This window comes from Mirounga leonina, unplaced genomic scaffold, assembly GCF_011800145.1.
Source record: "Mirounga leonina isolate KUSES-001 unplaced genomic scaffold, KU_Mleo_1.0 Mir_115, whole genome shotgun sequence".
Taxonomy (NCBI): domain Eukaryota; kingdom Metazoa; phylum Chordata; class Mammalia; order Carnivora; family Phocidae; genus Mirounga; species Mirounga leonina.
Window position 1 is genome coordinate 91344769 of NW_023270268.1, and position 13862 is coordinate 91358630.

Here is a 13862-nt window from a genome sequence, read left to right on the forward strand (position 1 = left end):
TCTTTATTGCTCCATAGCTGAGCCAATACCTATTTTCCCACCACTTAACATAAAATGTCCCAAGTGATTTTCTTTTCCTGTATCTGTCTACAAAAATTTTACTCGTTTCAGGATCTTTTCTTTGGTCACTCTAAATAGTTGTTTTTATTATTGAAGATTTCAAATAGAAATAAAGGAGAAAATGGAATAATGAACCCCCATGTACCCATTATACAACTTGAACAATGATCAGTTCATGGCCACTCTTGTTTCATCTATACCACCCTCTGCTCCCCACTTCCTTTATTTTGAAGCAAATCACAGATACTATTATTTTCATCTGTAACTATTTCAGTATATATGTGTAAACGATAGGGACTTTCTTTTTAAAAGCTTAGTTAACAATACCATTGTCTTTACCTATACAAATAAATAGTAAATTACTAATATAATTAAATATCTACTATTTTTATTCCCAGCATGTTGTGTGTGTGTATATATATATGTTTTTAAGTTTCTTTGTTAGAATTGGGGTCTAAGTAAGGTCCATGTATTATAATTGGCTGATGTATGTCTGATGTTTCTTTTAATTTATGGACGACTCTCTCTTAAACTTTGGTACTAAAGAAACTGGGTCAGTTGATGTGCAGTTTCTTGATCTGAATTTTGCTGATTGGATTACTGTACTGTTAATATGTTGCTCTGTCTTCTGTATTTCCTGCAAATTGGTGATTAGATATATTTTTATAAAATTCAAGACTACTTCATATGTATTGAGTACTTTCCTAAGGAAGAACATAATGTCTGTCTTTTTATGATGCTTGTAACCATTGATCATTGCCTAAATCCATTAATTTATAAAGGGTTACAAAATGTGGATATTCTAATGTTATTATTCCTTCTTAATTTATAAGCTGGGGGACGCCTAGGTGGCCTAGTTGGTTGAGCATCGAACTCTTGGTTTCGGCTTCAGGTTGTTGGATCCACCCTGCACTTAGCGTGGAGTCCGCTTGAGCTTCTTTCCCTCCCCACCCCCTGCCACTTGCCCTGTCTCTCTCTCTCCCTCTCTCTCTCTCAAATAAATAAATAAATAAATAAATAAATGAATGAATGAATGAATGAATGAAATCTTTAACCAAAAAAATTTATAAGCTGAAATAGTTTCCCATGTCAGCTATTTAATTACCCTGAGGTACAATTTATATAACAAATACAGGATATATATATTTGATTATATCCCTTTATTTACCAAAATTTATAATAATTAGTTGTTTCATGGGTTCCTCCAGAAGTGACCAACAAGGTATTTTTTGTTGTATGTTTGTTTTAAAACTTCTTGAGTAAGTCTTAATAATCTAATCTTTGATAGCTTCTTTACTTTCTAGCATGGTAGTGTTCTAGGGTCATCTTACACATTTCTTCCCCAGACTTGGAATCAGCCTTTTCTTCAAGGAGACCTTACTCTTTTAGTGAGAAATGATACTTAAAGACCACAGTCTGGATGATAGGAGTGATACTTGCTACAGAGTTGGTTATTCTTTCTGGGTTTTTTAATGGACAGGCTAGAAAATACTTTGATAAAGTTTTTCAAAGATAAAATACATCTTTTTTTATCTCAAAGGTTAATATATATTGACATTTCTCAGTAAATATTGGGGGGCTTAACAATCTTACATCTATATTTTCTTTCTCTTACACTAAAAATTCTATTTTTCAATGATAGTATATGTTCTGTCCTACACTCTATATGCAGTAGTCTTAGAGGAATAATATTGACACAACCACCACTAAGTGAAAGTAATTTAAGATCTCTTTGCATTTCTTTTTATTCCCTTGGTATATTTTATTAGGTATGATATAAATTTCCCTCTTAAAGAAGCGTTGAGTATTTCCTCTCTGTGATTATGCCTCATTAAGCTTTGTTTCTTTCTTTTTTTAATATTTATTTGAGGGAGGAAGGGAGAGAGAGAGAGCGCATGCACAAGAGAGCACAGTGGTGGAGAGGGAGAAGCAGGCTGCCCATCAAGCAGGGAGCCCAATGCAGGACTCGATCTCAGGACCCTGGGATCATGACCTGAGCCGAAGGCAGACACTTAACGACTGAGCCACCCAGGCGCCCATTTACACTTTTATTTAATAGAATAAAAATATGATAAAGTACAGAAATCATTATTAAAGAGGTATACTTACCCAAGCCGCTATAGAATACTTAGTATCTGATTTGGATAAATTGCTTACCTTCTGTGCCTCAGGTACTTTATATGTAAAACAAAAATAATAGTGGTACCTGTTGCATAAAGATTAAATGAAAATACATGCAAAGCACCTAAAATAGTGGCTGGCATATGATAAGTTATTTTTCTTGTTACTGTTACTGCTATCTTGATAGTATAGAAGGCCTCTCCTTTTTCCTGTAAATATACTTTTACAGAGTCAGAAACAAAATAGATATGAAATTGTATATTTCTTCTTTATCTTTTCAAAAGATAAAGTGAGGAGAATGGATACAGAGTATATCTTTCAGATGAATGAATGTAGTAAAAAGACACCTCAAACTCATTTAAGCTCTTAAGCATTTTTGACAAAGAAAACATTTTTTTCCCACTGATTATTGCTGACCCAGACATTACCGCCCTGACATAGAATGAGTAAAATCTCTCCTTTAGTAAATTAATGCCTGTGAATTTAATTTCTTATTGGAGCTTATTTTCTTAATGGTAGTAAATTAAACTTTTAGAACTCTGAGAGCAAGCTTTAGGACTTGGAGATGGATTCTGTGAACAATAATAATACCATGATAAAATTAGGAAGCTTTTAAAGAGTTATATGGGCTTAAATCCCTTAATTCTAACTCTGGGGACAAAATGCTGACCTTATTGAAGATCTCATTTTTACATTTTACATCATGCTTTTTTAAAAAGGCTTAAACTTTTCCAGCGTTAGTTCAGTATAACATTAAGGATGTACTGAAATTGAACTGTCTATAGTTTTCATCAGTGCCTGTTTGAAGGAAAGTAGGCCTCACATTAACTTCAAGAAACTGCTAAGTCTTAGCAATAGCCTCTGAAGGTGGTGTGTTCTGTCAGTACTTTTTCTGACCTTTGTCTGTCTTTGTTGTTGTTGCTTTAACCAAGATACTGGTATCCTTGCATTTGACTCATTTCAAAAACTCTTTCCATGATATATAACTTTGAGGTAGAGGTCAGAAGGTGAGTAGTCAGAAAAATTTAAACACCAACCTTGGGATAAACAGAATTAAGATATACTCAATTTCTTCATAGAGTCCCTGTCTTCCCCAGCAAGAGTCTGAGTCTTTCTTCCATGCAGAGTCCGTTTCTCAGTGTATTTTTTTATAATAGAATTGAAATAAATATCCCTTCAATTTGATGTCAGTAATCAGCAAGGATGTGTTTTTAAATAGCATTTTAAAGTCTACTTATTTCTGAAGGATAATACAGGAAGAGTGGTATAGTTACTAATATCTTGATAGATCATTGGTTATAGATTTTCTCAGTTCACATGTGAGTTTTCTCAGGCCCTGTATCAATAAGCTCTAGGGCTGACATCTCAGAAAAATATTATTCTAAAGATGAAATTGTACATACTTACAAAGAATAGTTAAACTTAAAGAAACAGAAGACTTGGCTTCTGGTCTAAACATTGTTACTTGGTAGCCACATGATCTGGAATACCTTTCTGGGTTTTCCATCTGTATTTTTTTAAAAAGCCCATCTTAGAAGGCTTGAGGTAAGATGTCAGTAAAATAAAAAATTATAAAGCACATTGTGACATTTCCTTTTTTAAATTATTAAAGGATAGCGCAAATATAACATGGTTAATGCAACTTTCATTAGCTAATTAATATATAAATGACATGAAACTCTTAAAAGATAGAGTGCTGTTCTTTTCTGAAAATCTGTTACTTTATATACTGCTTAAGGATTCTGATTTGTTTGGGACAAAGTCTTCAATTAATTTTTACTGTTTTTTTTCCAGTTGTATATGTATCAGCTGTTCCGAAGTTTAGCCTATATCCATTCCTTTGGAATATGCCATCGGGATATTAAACCACAGAACCTCTTGTTGGATCCTGATACAGCTGTCTTAAAACTCTGTGACTTTGGAAGGTAAGCTAGCTTTCTTTTCTTCTCCCTTCTTTCACTCCTCCCCAATCCCAACCTCCATCCCTTTTTGCTCTTTTAAAACTATATGCCTTTTACAATATCAGTCCAAAAATACCATAGTCCTTATTCAGGGAGTATGCACTAGTTACAGATTCTTGTGAGGGTAGTTTAGTCAATTCTGTTAGAATTGTAAATATGTATAGTTTTTTATCCAGCAGTTTAATTAGTTAGGAATTATTCCCTTAGAAATACTTTAAAATAGTGTATATACAGGGATTTTTATCATAACATTGTTTATAAATGTCAGTAGGAAAATGACCAAATAAATTATAGCATATACACATTTAACGTAATACATGCAACTATAAAAAAAGAATGAGGTAGCTGTCTATGAATTTAAAAGGAATGATGTCAGTAAAATAAGGAATGATGTCTAAGAAATATTAAATTAAAAAAAACAAGGTCAGGACTATATAAAGTTTGTTCCTTTTTGTGTTTTAAAAACATAGTATAGGGGCGCCTGGGTGGCTCAGTTGGTTAAGCGACTGCCTTTGGCTCAGGTCATGATCCTGGAGTCCCGGGATCAAGTCCCACATCGGGCTCCCTGCTTAGCGGGGAGCCTGCTTCTCCCTCTCCCACTCCCCCTACTTGTGTTCCCCCTCACGCTGTCTCTCTCTCTCTCTCTCTCTCTCTGTCAATTAAATAAATAAATAAAATCTTAAAAACAAACAAACAAACAAAAACATAGTATAGTCACATGTATATAGATAAATGATTATTGATTTCCGGAATGATACGTAATAAACCCGGAACATTGATTGCCCCTAGGAAGGGAAACAGGGAGTATAGTGTGGTTGGGAAACTTGCTTTTTCATTGATAGTACTTCATATTGTTTGAATGTTTTCTTATGTGTTTATATTCCTTTCTTAATAAGAACTAATTTTTTTAAAGGTTTTATTTATTTATTAGAGAGAAAGGGGCGGCGAGAGAGCAAGCCGGGGGTAGGAAGGGAGGGACACAGAGACAGAATCTCAAGCAGACTCTGCTCTGAGCAGGGAGCCCAACATGGGACTTGGTCTTATGACCCCGAGATCATAACCTGAGCCAAAACCAAGAGTCTGCTGCTCAACCTACTGAGCCACCCAGGCGCCCCAGAACTAATTTTTTAAAAAAAATATTAGCATTTGTTACTGCATTCTTTTTCACTTCAGTGTTAACCTTATAGTAGCAGTATTTTCTTCCTTTTCCTCTGTAATTGAGTCTCTTACTCCCCTTTTCTGCAAATTCCAGTGCACTTTGCTTCCTTAAACTAATTCCTTGGTAATATTATATTGTGTAATAAGACTTCATCCTTTTTATCTTCATAGTATTCAGCATCTTGTGCTTCTTTGATCTATCCTTTCAACATGAAACCAAGCTTATATCCTCATGTAACTCAGTTAACCTTCTTCCACCTAGATTAGCCTCTCTCCTCTCAGTCCCTAATACATTGCCACATAACTTGGATTCTCTCCAATTTTTTTCATCCTTACAAATTCTTTTCATTGACCCACATCTCCTAATATCTCTATTTCTACCTCTTTGTAATACTTTATATCAACCCACAGTTTAAATTTTAGGTTTATTATAAGATATATTTTCCATAGGCTGTCTCTTGAGTGTGTCAGAAAAACAAGCATATCTGCTCTATCAGAATCAATTCTTAGTCTAATGGAGTGCTCCTTCAGACCATCCCCTTTTTACAGTTAACTGATCTCAGACACCTGTTGTAGGATTCAGTTCATTTTGCAGGCTATAACTCTTCTTCAACTATAAGAAAAGGTGAAGGATATTAAATCAAAACTCTTATCTGATGCTTGAAACAAAGTACACATACTGCTAAAATCAGATGAGTTTTATTGTTATGGGGTATGTTCCCCACTGACAGTGACTGACTAGTATGAACTGTAAAAAGAGAGTGAGACATCAAGTTTAGTGGAGTTTCTGTTCTCACCATAGTGTCAAAACACTGCTGCTGTGGACCATTTTATTGGGACATAGGAATCGCTTTGTTCTAATATATTTAGAATGAGGATTTCACTTCTATGGTAATAGGTCATTTTTAAAAGCTCCGATTAATAACAAAGCTGCCCTTTTTTGTTTGTTTTTAACAGTTGGTTAAAATACTTTGTGGCATGTATTTTAAACATTGCTTTATTATTTTGAAGAAAAGTTGGATTAGAGAACATGTAACTAAATTTACCACAGCAGAGGTAGAATTCAGAGGCTGTGAATCATCTCTGACCTACAGGGGAGGACCTATCTTATTATTGGGTAATGAATATTTAGACAATTAATAAAGTGACCAACATAGTGGAAAAAGAAAGTAGATTGGGTAAGCCTTGGGATATTCACTCTGATGCAGAAGTCAAATTATAAATCAATTATAAAGTCAAATTATAAATCAGTTTTCTGTTAAAAAAAAAAAAACTCGGGTAAGAAGTGTTCATTCTTACAATCCATTACTGTGCTTTTTGGTGTGTGGAGGTACTTCCTACTTTTCTGCCCTTCCTTCTTTATATTTTAGAGGTAGTATTCAAGGAACAGAGGATAACAAGAAGTTCAGCATTTGTCCTTTTACGACTTTGTCTCTTTTTCCTTAGGTGACAGTTGACAAATGCATTCTTTAAAAGCTACTGTTTTTTTTTTTTAATTACTGTTAGGTTAAAATTGTTTCTTTTGTCAGGTAGTTATGGTTCATATTTTTCTTTTTTGCATGTTGTGTGATTTAATTGTGTGAATCTTAGATAAATGTTCAGTGTTGTCAATGACAGTTTAAGTTCTTTTAAGGTTTACACTTAGTTTAAAAAATTTATGCTTTTTATTTTTTTTACTAGTGCAAAGCAGCTGGTCCGCGGAGAACCCAATGTTTCGTATATCTGTTCTCGGTACTATAGGGCACCAGAGTTGATCTTTGGAGCCACTGATTATACCTCTAGTATAGGTAAGTACCGAATATGAATATAATGGCTTGTAATTATTTGTTACGTCTCATTTTTAGTAATTTGGTATTACTAATCTCTACTTTCACTTAACTATAAAAATAGGAATGACCTAAAGTCTGCTTCTCCTTAAAGACTCATGTGCAAAAATGTGTAGAGTATTTTAAATGTCAACTCTCAGAATTTAAGGTATATTTACTATTTTATATTAAGGTTTCTGGGATTTTTTGAGAGAATAATAAAGCTATTCCTTTATAATTGCATGGTTCCACTATGATTACGTTTGTTTTTAACTTAAAATTTCAAATAAATCCTAAGTGTATCTTTTCTTTTTTAAAATTTTAATTCTCCTGAAATACTTCTGAGCTTGATCACTAGCTGGAGAATTTGCGTCCATAACATTGATGATGAAAATGATAGGATGGCCATGTTGTTGACATTTCTACTATGCTGTCCCAGTTGGTTATTTACTTTTAAGTCAGGTCACAAAAAACAACATATAATCAGTGGGCTAAACCCACTGATTCTGTAGAAGTCTTCATGAAAGATCTTTAGTGATAGCACAAATTGAATAGGGATGATTTGCTTCAGTCTTCAGGGACACCCCCTCTTTTACCCCATTTTAGCCCACTAACAGAAGTGAGCATAGTACTATCAGCTGCGCATGAATAGTAAAGCTAAGAAAGGAGGAGCAACCTTAGGCTAGGTGTACAGGTGGAGGTCAGAATTATTTTATTGTTATTTACTGTTTCTGAAGAGAATCCCTTAGTCCAAAAACAGAAACAAGAGCATGCAAACACCAAACCAACCAACCAGAAAGAACAACCATGGTTACAGAACACTAAGAAAAACCAGAATATGGACAGTTTTTGTCTTTTAATACAAGTGGAAATTATCTGATACGAACACAGGCCTCTAAACAGAAACGCATTACCTTTTTTATTTTGCCTAAAGGACAAAATGCCAAAGAGCAATTTGATTTGTGCCAAGGGACCCACAGTTTTACCCATCATTTCTTTTGCACCAGTAGTGCAAATGTCAACACAATGAAAAAGGTAGATAATATCTTAGTATTCTTATGAGAATAGTTTTACCCATTAGGACCTCTAAAAAGGTGCAGGAGGCCCAGGGCTCTGCAGACCATACTTTGAGACCTGCTACACTGGAGGATAGAGGGTATAATCTCGTGTGTGTGTGTAATGCTGAGTTTCATGATGGCTATTATGTGTCCTATGTTAAGGGACAAATGAGAAATAGCAAAAAGGGTATTTTGGTTGGAGTAGAACGAGATTTGAGTTCTAGGTTTGTTACTACTTACCTAAGCTATGAAGTGGAGATTGCTAATAGTTCTACCTACCTTTCTGAGTGGCTGTGAAGATTAAATAAAATATTAGTGAAAGACTATAGAAATGGAAGATGGTATTCATTTCATGCTATTTGTTAAACTTGACTCTCCGCAAGAGCAAATTTCAGCCCTTTATCTTTGGAAATGTTGTTGGATTTTTTCAGCTGCTTTATATTTTATTCAAGTATATGATACTGATCATCTGCATACCCGATATTGGGATGAGTTGTGCCAGGGTCGCCTAAAATAACTGCAGTTTGCTTCTTTTAAAAAAGTCATGACCATATCATCTGACACATTAATAAGGCATGTATAAAAAAACTCGTGACCTGCTTAAGAGTGCATTACTTCTATAAATGTCCATGTGCCTTAGCAGTTCTTTGGAATCATCTAGCAAAAGATGGGCATTTTAGTCCATTTTCTCTATTAGGAATCACTTCTCTGGATATTATGAGTGCCTGATTTCCAGTAACCTCCTTTGTATGGCTGATGCCAGATTCTGACTTTCTAGGCTTAGGACTCACCATATGCCACTGATTCAACGTTGATCTTTTGAACCCTAATAAGCCTGGATTTGACCTCCCTTTTTAGACCTGGATATTTCCTCTCATGACTTTGGATGATTTGTAGACAGACAGAAACAAAAGTATTTAGAAGTGTACTAATGCAGATACATTTTAGAAATATATTTAACAGTGATGTTTGAAATGAAAGAATAGCTGGTTCTGAATAGATTATTGTCTTATTTGGATATAGCCAGAGCTCAGGCTGATGGCTCTGATTATATTGTCTTACTGAGAAATGACAGAGAACAAATGGCTTCTTCAGGACGAAGAATTGAGTTTATAGACCCTTAAAGAAGCAGTTAGTTATTCTCTGACAATGAGGCATTTATTCAAGATAGTGGTGTCTTGATTGGGTATTGAAATTGGGTTCCAGGCCTAGCTCTGCTATTGAGTAGCTTTACTTTGGGCAAGTCCCTGATCTTTATTGTGCCTTAATTTCCTTATCTGTGAATTAAATATGTTAAACTAAATGGTCTTGAAAGATCACTTTTACCAGGAATTAGAGTTAAGTATGAAGCAGAACACTATTTTGTTTGAAATCCCCAGATAACCAGATAAGTCAGTGGACCAAAGTGCTTATTTTATTATACCCTGTTTTATTCTATTTGGAGAATATCATTCATTTGTCCCATTTAGTATGAACAGAAAAGATTTTGGTATCTCCCAGAAAGTGAATGATAAATACCTTGATTTTGGTAGTTTGCCTGCGTTAACATTGAGGACCACTGGTATAGTTGCCACCTGAATTTTAGGATTATTAGTCTGTGGCAACCACTAAACAATAGTGTTCCTTAATGGTTTACTCCTTGTCTCCCATATTTGTACCTAAATCCAGCCTAAGAAAGTATTTCCCATGATTTTTTAATGAAAATTTAATTATTTCCCTGCAGTTTTTCCAGCCTTGTGTTCTGAGATGAATTATTCTCTATTACAAAGAAATGAGTACATATTACCTTCCTTCTAATTGGGTAGGTAAAGGCATATTTTTAAACTTAGATCAAAATAAAGCCTTTATGTTAATGAGTATATATATCTTTTCCACTTCCATCTTAAGAGTTAGTATTACTTGGCTTTGAGAGAAGTAAAGTTTTCTTAGCAGGTTTTGATATTTGCTTCATTTAGCAATTACCTAGTATATCAAGGAGGGCTCTTTTTGGTCAGTGTTTGCAAAATAGGTATCTTGGTTATCATTGCTTGGAACTGGACAAAATCAACTTGAATTTCTTAAATAAATTTTTTGTCATTATTTTCCTATGTCAGTAAAAAGTCACTGGAGCAGGGATTTCTAATCCCTCTTGATAGTGCATCTCACCATATCAGACCTCTTAAATTATTTGTTGACCCCATGCCGTTCACCATTATCCTCCTTTCTTACTGGTAGATGAGAAAGCCCAGCAAAGATTTATGCTCATCTTCTAAAGCTCTTGATTGTTGATTCATACAAAAGCCAGGAATCTCAGGCATCCAGAAACTGCAAATTAGCTTTTCCTTGCAGAAAGTCTTAATGGTGGGCTATAAATAGATTGGCCATATAATTTAACTTATTTGGTAATACTTTTAAAAGAGAAAGAGGATGCTATTAGTAATTATCCCAGGACAATAAATCTAAATCAGGACTATCTTGGGTAAGCCAGGATTATATACTTTAGATTATTTTTTAATTAATTAAATTTATTTATAAATTATTAAAACTTACTAATTAAATTATTTTAAAAGTTTACTCTCAGGATTGAGGTTTCCACTTTGACTTAAAAATGAGTTATTTTGTTTTGTTTTGTTTTCCTTAAAATGTTTTAATTTTACAACAAAATAAGACACTGGCAGGCTCATATCTCACATTCCCATCCAAATTTGGATTTATTATCCCTCCTTAACTTCATTTTTTTTCTTTCCTCATTTGTATTTCCACATTTTTTTCTCTCCTTACTCTTTCTGCTTGGTTTCTGACTCTGCTTGCTTTCATGTACCTTGATACTTGTTCTCACATCTCTTATTTTCCTTTGTGCTTTTCCTTTGCTATCATGCAGCTCTTCTTTTCCCTAACCTCCTGTCACCTTGTACTTTTTTTTTAGCATGAAAAATTCATTTATTGAAAAACTAAGTACAGAAAACTTCTAGTTGGCTAAAATAAGCAATTCACACTTACATAAATTTTATTTTTTATAGATACTATATATAGTCAGCTTCTTATCCACATTACCACGTGAATATGCCATAACAACATCAAAATTTACATATTGAAAATTAATGATTATCTCTCTAATCTTAACCTTGACCTCTTCGAGTATTTTCCCCCTTTTTGTCTTTTTTTAAAGTTTTTATTTAAATTCCAGTTATTTAACATGCAGTGTAATATTAGTTTCAGGTGTACAATACAGTGATTCAGCACTTCCATACAAAACCCAATGCTCATCACAAGTATACTCCTTAAACCCCATCACCTATTTGACCCATTCCCCCACCCACCTCACCTCTGATAACTATCAGTTTGTTCTCTGTAGTTGAGAGTCTGTTTCTTCGTTTGCCTCTCTTTCTTCCCCCCCTTTATTTTGTTTCTTAAATTCCATATATGAGTGAAATCATATGGTATTTTCCTTTCTCTGACTTATTTTGCTTAGCATGATACTCTCTTGCTCCATCCATGTCTTTGCAAATGGCAAGATTTTCGTTCCTTTTTTATGGTTGAGTAATATTCCATCGTGTGTGTGTGTGTGTGTGTGTGTGTGTGTGACCATTATCAGTGGTTCCATAATTTGGCTGTTGTAGATAATGCTGCTATAAACATTGGGGTGTGTGTATCCTTTTGAATTAGTATTTTTGTATTCTTTAGGTAAATATGTAGAGTGCAATTGCTGGATCTTGGGGTAGTTCTTTCTATTTTTAACTTTTTGAGGAAACTCCATACTATTTTCCAGAGTGACTGTACCCATTTGCATTGCTGCCAACAGTGCAAGAGGGTTCTCCTTTCCCCACATCCTCGCCATCACCTGTTGTTTCCTGTGTTGTTGACTTTAGTCATTCTGACAGATGTGAGGTGATACCTCATTGTAGTTTTGATTTGTATTTCTCTGATGAGCAGTGATGTTTAGCATCTTTTCATGTGTCTTTTGGCCATCTGTATATCTTTGGGAAAATGTCTGTTCATGTCTTCTGCCCATTTTTTAATTGGAGTATTTATTTTTTCTGTGTTGAGTTTTATAAGTTCTTCATATATTTTGGACACTAATTTTTATCAGATCTGCCATTTGCAAATACCTTCTCCCACTCAGTAGGCTGCCTTTTAATTTCGCTGATTGTTTCCTTCACTGTGCAGAAGCATTTTATTTTGATGAAGTCCCAATAGTTTATTTTTGCTTTTGTTTCCCTTGCTTCAGGAGACATATCTAGAAAGAAGTTGCTATGGCTGATGTCAAAGAGATTACTGCCTATGTTCTTCTCTAGGATTTTTATGGTTTCAAGTCTCACATTTGGATCTTTAATCCATTTTGAATTTATTTTTGTGTTTGATGTAAGAAAGTCCAGTTTCATACTTCTACATGTTGCTCTCCAATTTTCCCAACAGCATTTGTTGAAGAGACCATTTTTTCCCCGTTGGATATTCTTTCCTGCTTTGTCGAGGAGTAATTAACCATATACGTGAGGGTTCGTTTCTGGGTTTTCTGTTCTGTTGATTTATGTGTCTGTTTTTGTGGCAGTACCATACTGTTTTGATCACTACAGCTTTGTAATATAACTTAAAGTCAGAATTGTGATGTCTTCAGCTTTGCTTTTCTTTTTCAAGTTTGCTTTGGCTGTTTGGGGTCTTTTGTGGTCCCTACAAGTTTTAGGATTGTTTGTTCTGGCTCTGTGAAAAATGCTGGTGGTATTTTGATAGGGATTGCATTAAGTGTTGATTTGGGTAGTATAGACATTTCAACAATGTTTGTTCTTCTGATCCATGAGTGTGGGATGTTTTTCCTTTTCTTTGTGTCATCTTCAGTTTCTTTCCTCAGTCTTTTATAGTTTTCGGAGTACAGATCTTTTACATCTATAGTTAGTTTTATTCTTCTGGTTTTTAGAGCAATTGCAAATGGGACTGATTCCTTAATTTCTCTTTCTGCTCCTTCATTATTGGTGCATAAAAATGCAACAGATTGTGGTACATTGATTTTTTTATCCTGTGAGTTTACTGAATTTCTTCATCAGTTCTAACACTTTTTGGTGGAATCTTTCAGGTTTTCTCTATAGAGTATCATGTCATCTGCAAATAATGAAAGTTTTAGTTGTTCCTTGCCAATGTGGATGCCTTTTATTTCTTTTTGTTGTCTGATTGCTGTGGCTAGGACTTCCAGCGCTATGTTAAATACCAGTGGTGAGAGTGGATATCCCTGTCTTGTCTTCACCATAGGGGAAAAGTTGTGGGTTTTTAATCATGAATGGATGTTCTACATTGTCACATACTTTTGCTGCATCTATTGAAATGATCATATGGTTCTTATCCTTTCTTTTACTAATGTAGTGTATCAAGTTGATTGATTTGTGAATATTAAACCATACTTGCAAACCAGGAATAAATCTCACTTGAATGTGGTGAATTATTTTTTTAATGTATTGTTGGATTCAGTTTGCTAGTATTTCATTGAGAATTTTTATATCCATGTTCATCAGGGATCTTGTCCTATAGTTCTCTTTTTTATTGGAGTCTTTATGCAGTTTTGGTTATCAGGATAATGCTGGCCTCATAGAATGAGTTTGGAAGTTTTCCTTCCTTTTCTGTTCTTTTGGATTTGTGAAATAAAATTTATTCCTCTGTCTTTGCATTTAAAAATGATAATATATTTATATAATGCATTTCTCCATCAATCATATTACAACACAAAAGCCAAT

At 34.3% G+C, this 13862-nt stretch overlaps 1 protein-coding gene across 2 annotated transcripts in view; it reads left to right on the forward strand.

The window, feature by feature from the left end:
* GSK3B (glycogen synthase kinase 3 beta) overlaps positions 1 to 13862 on the forward strand; it is a 206669-nt gene that overhangs the window by 123309 nt on the left and 69498 nt on the right. For both annotated transcript variants that reach the window (XM_035000079.1, XM_035000080.1), the window contains exons 5-6: positions 3976 to 4106; positions 6981 to 7087. In XM_035000079.1, the coding sequence (XP_034855970.1) occupies positions 3976 to 4106; positions 6981 to 7087 (238 nt within the window). The remainder of the gene's footprint in view (positions 1 to 3975; positions 4107 to 6980; positions 7088 to 13862) is intronic.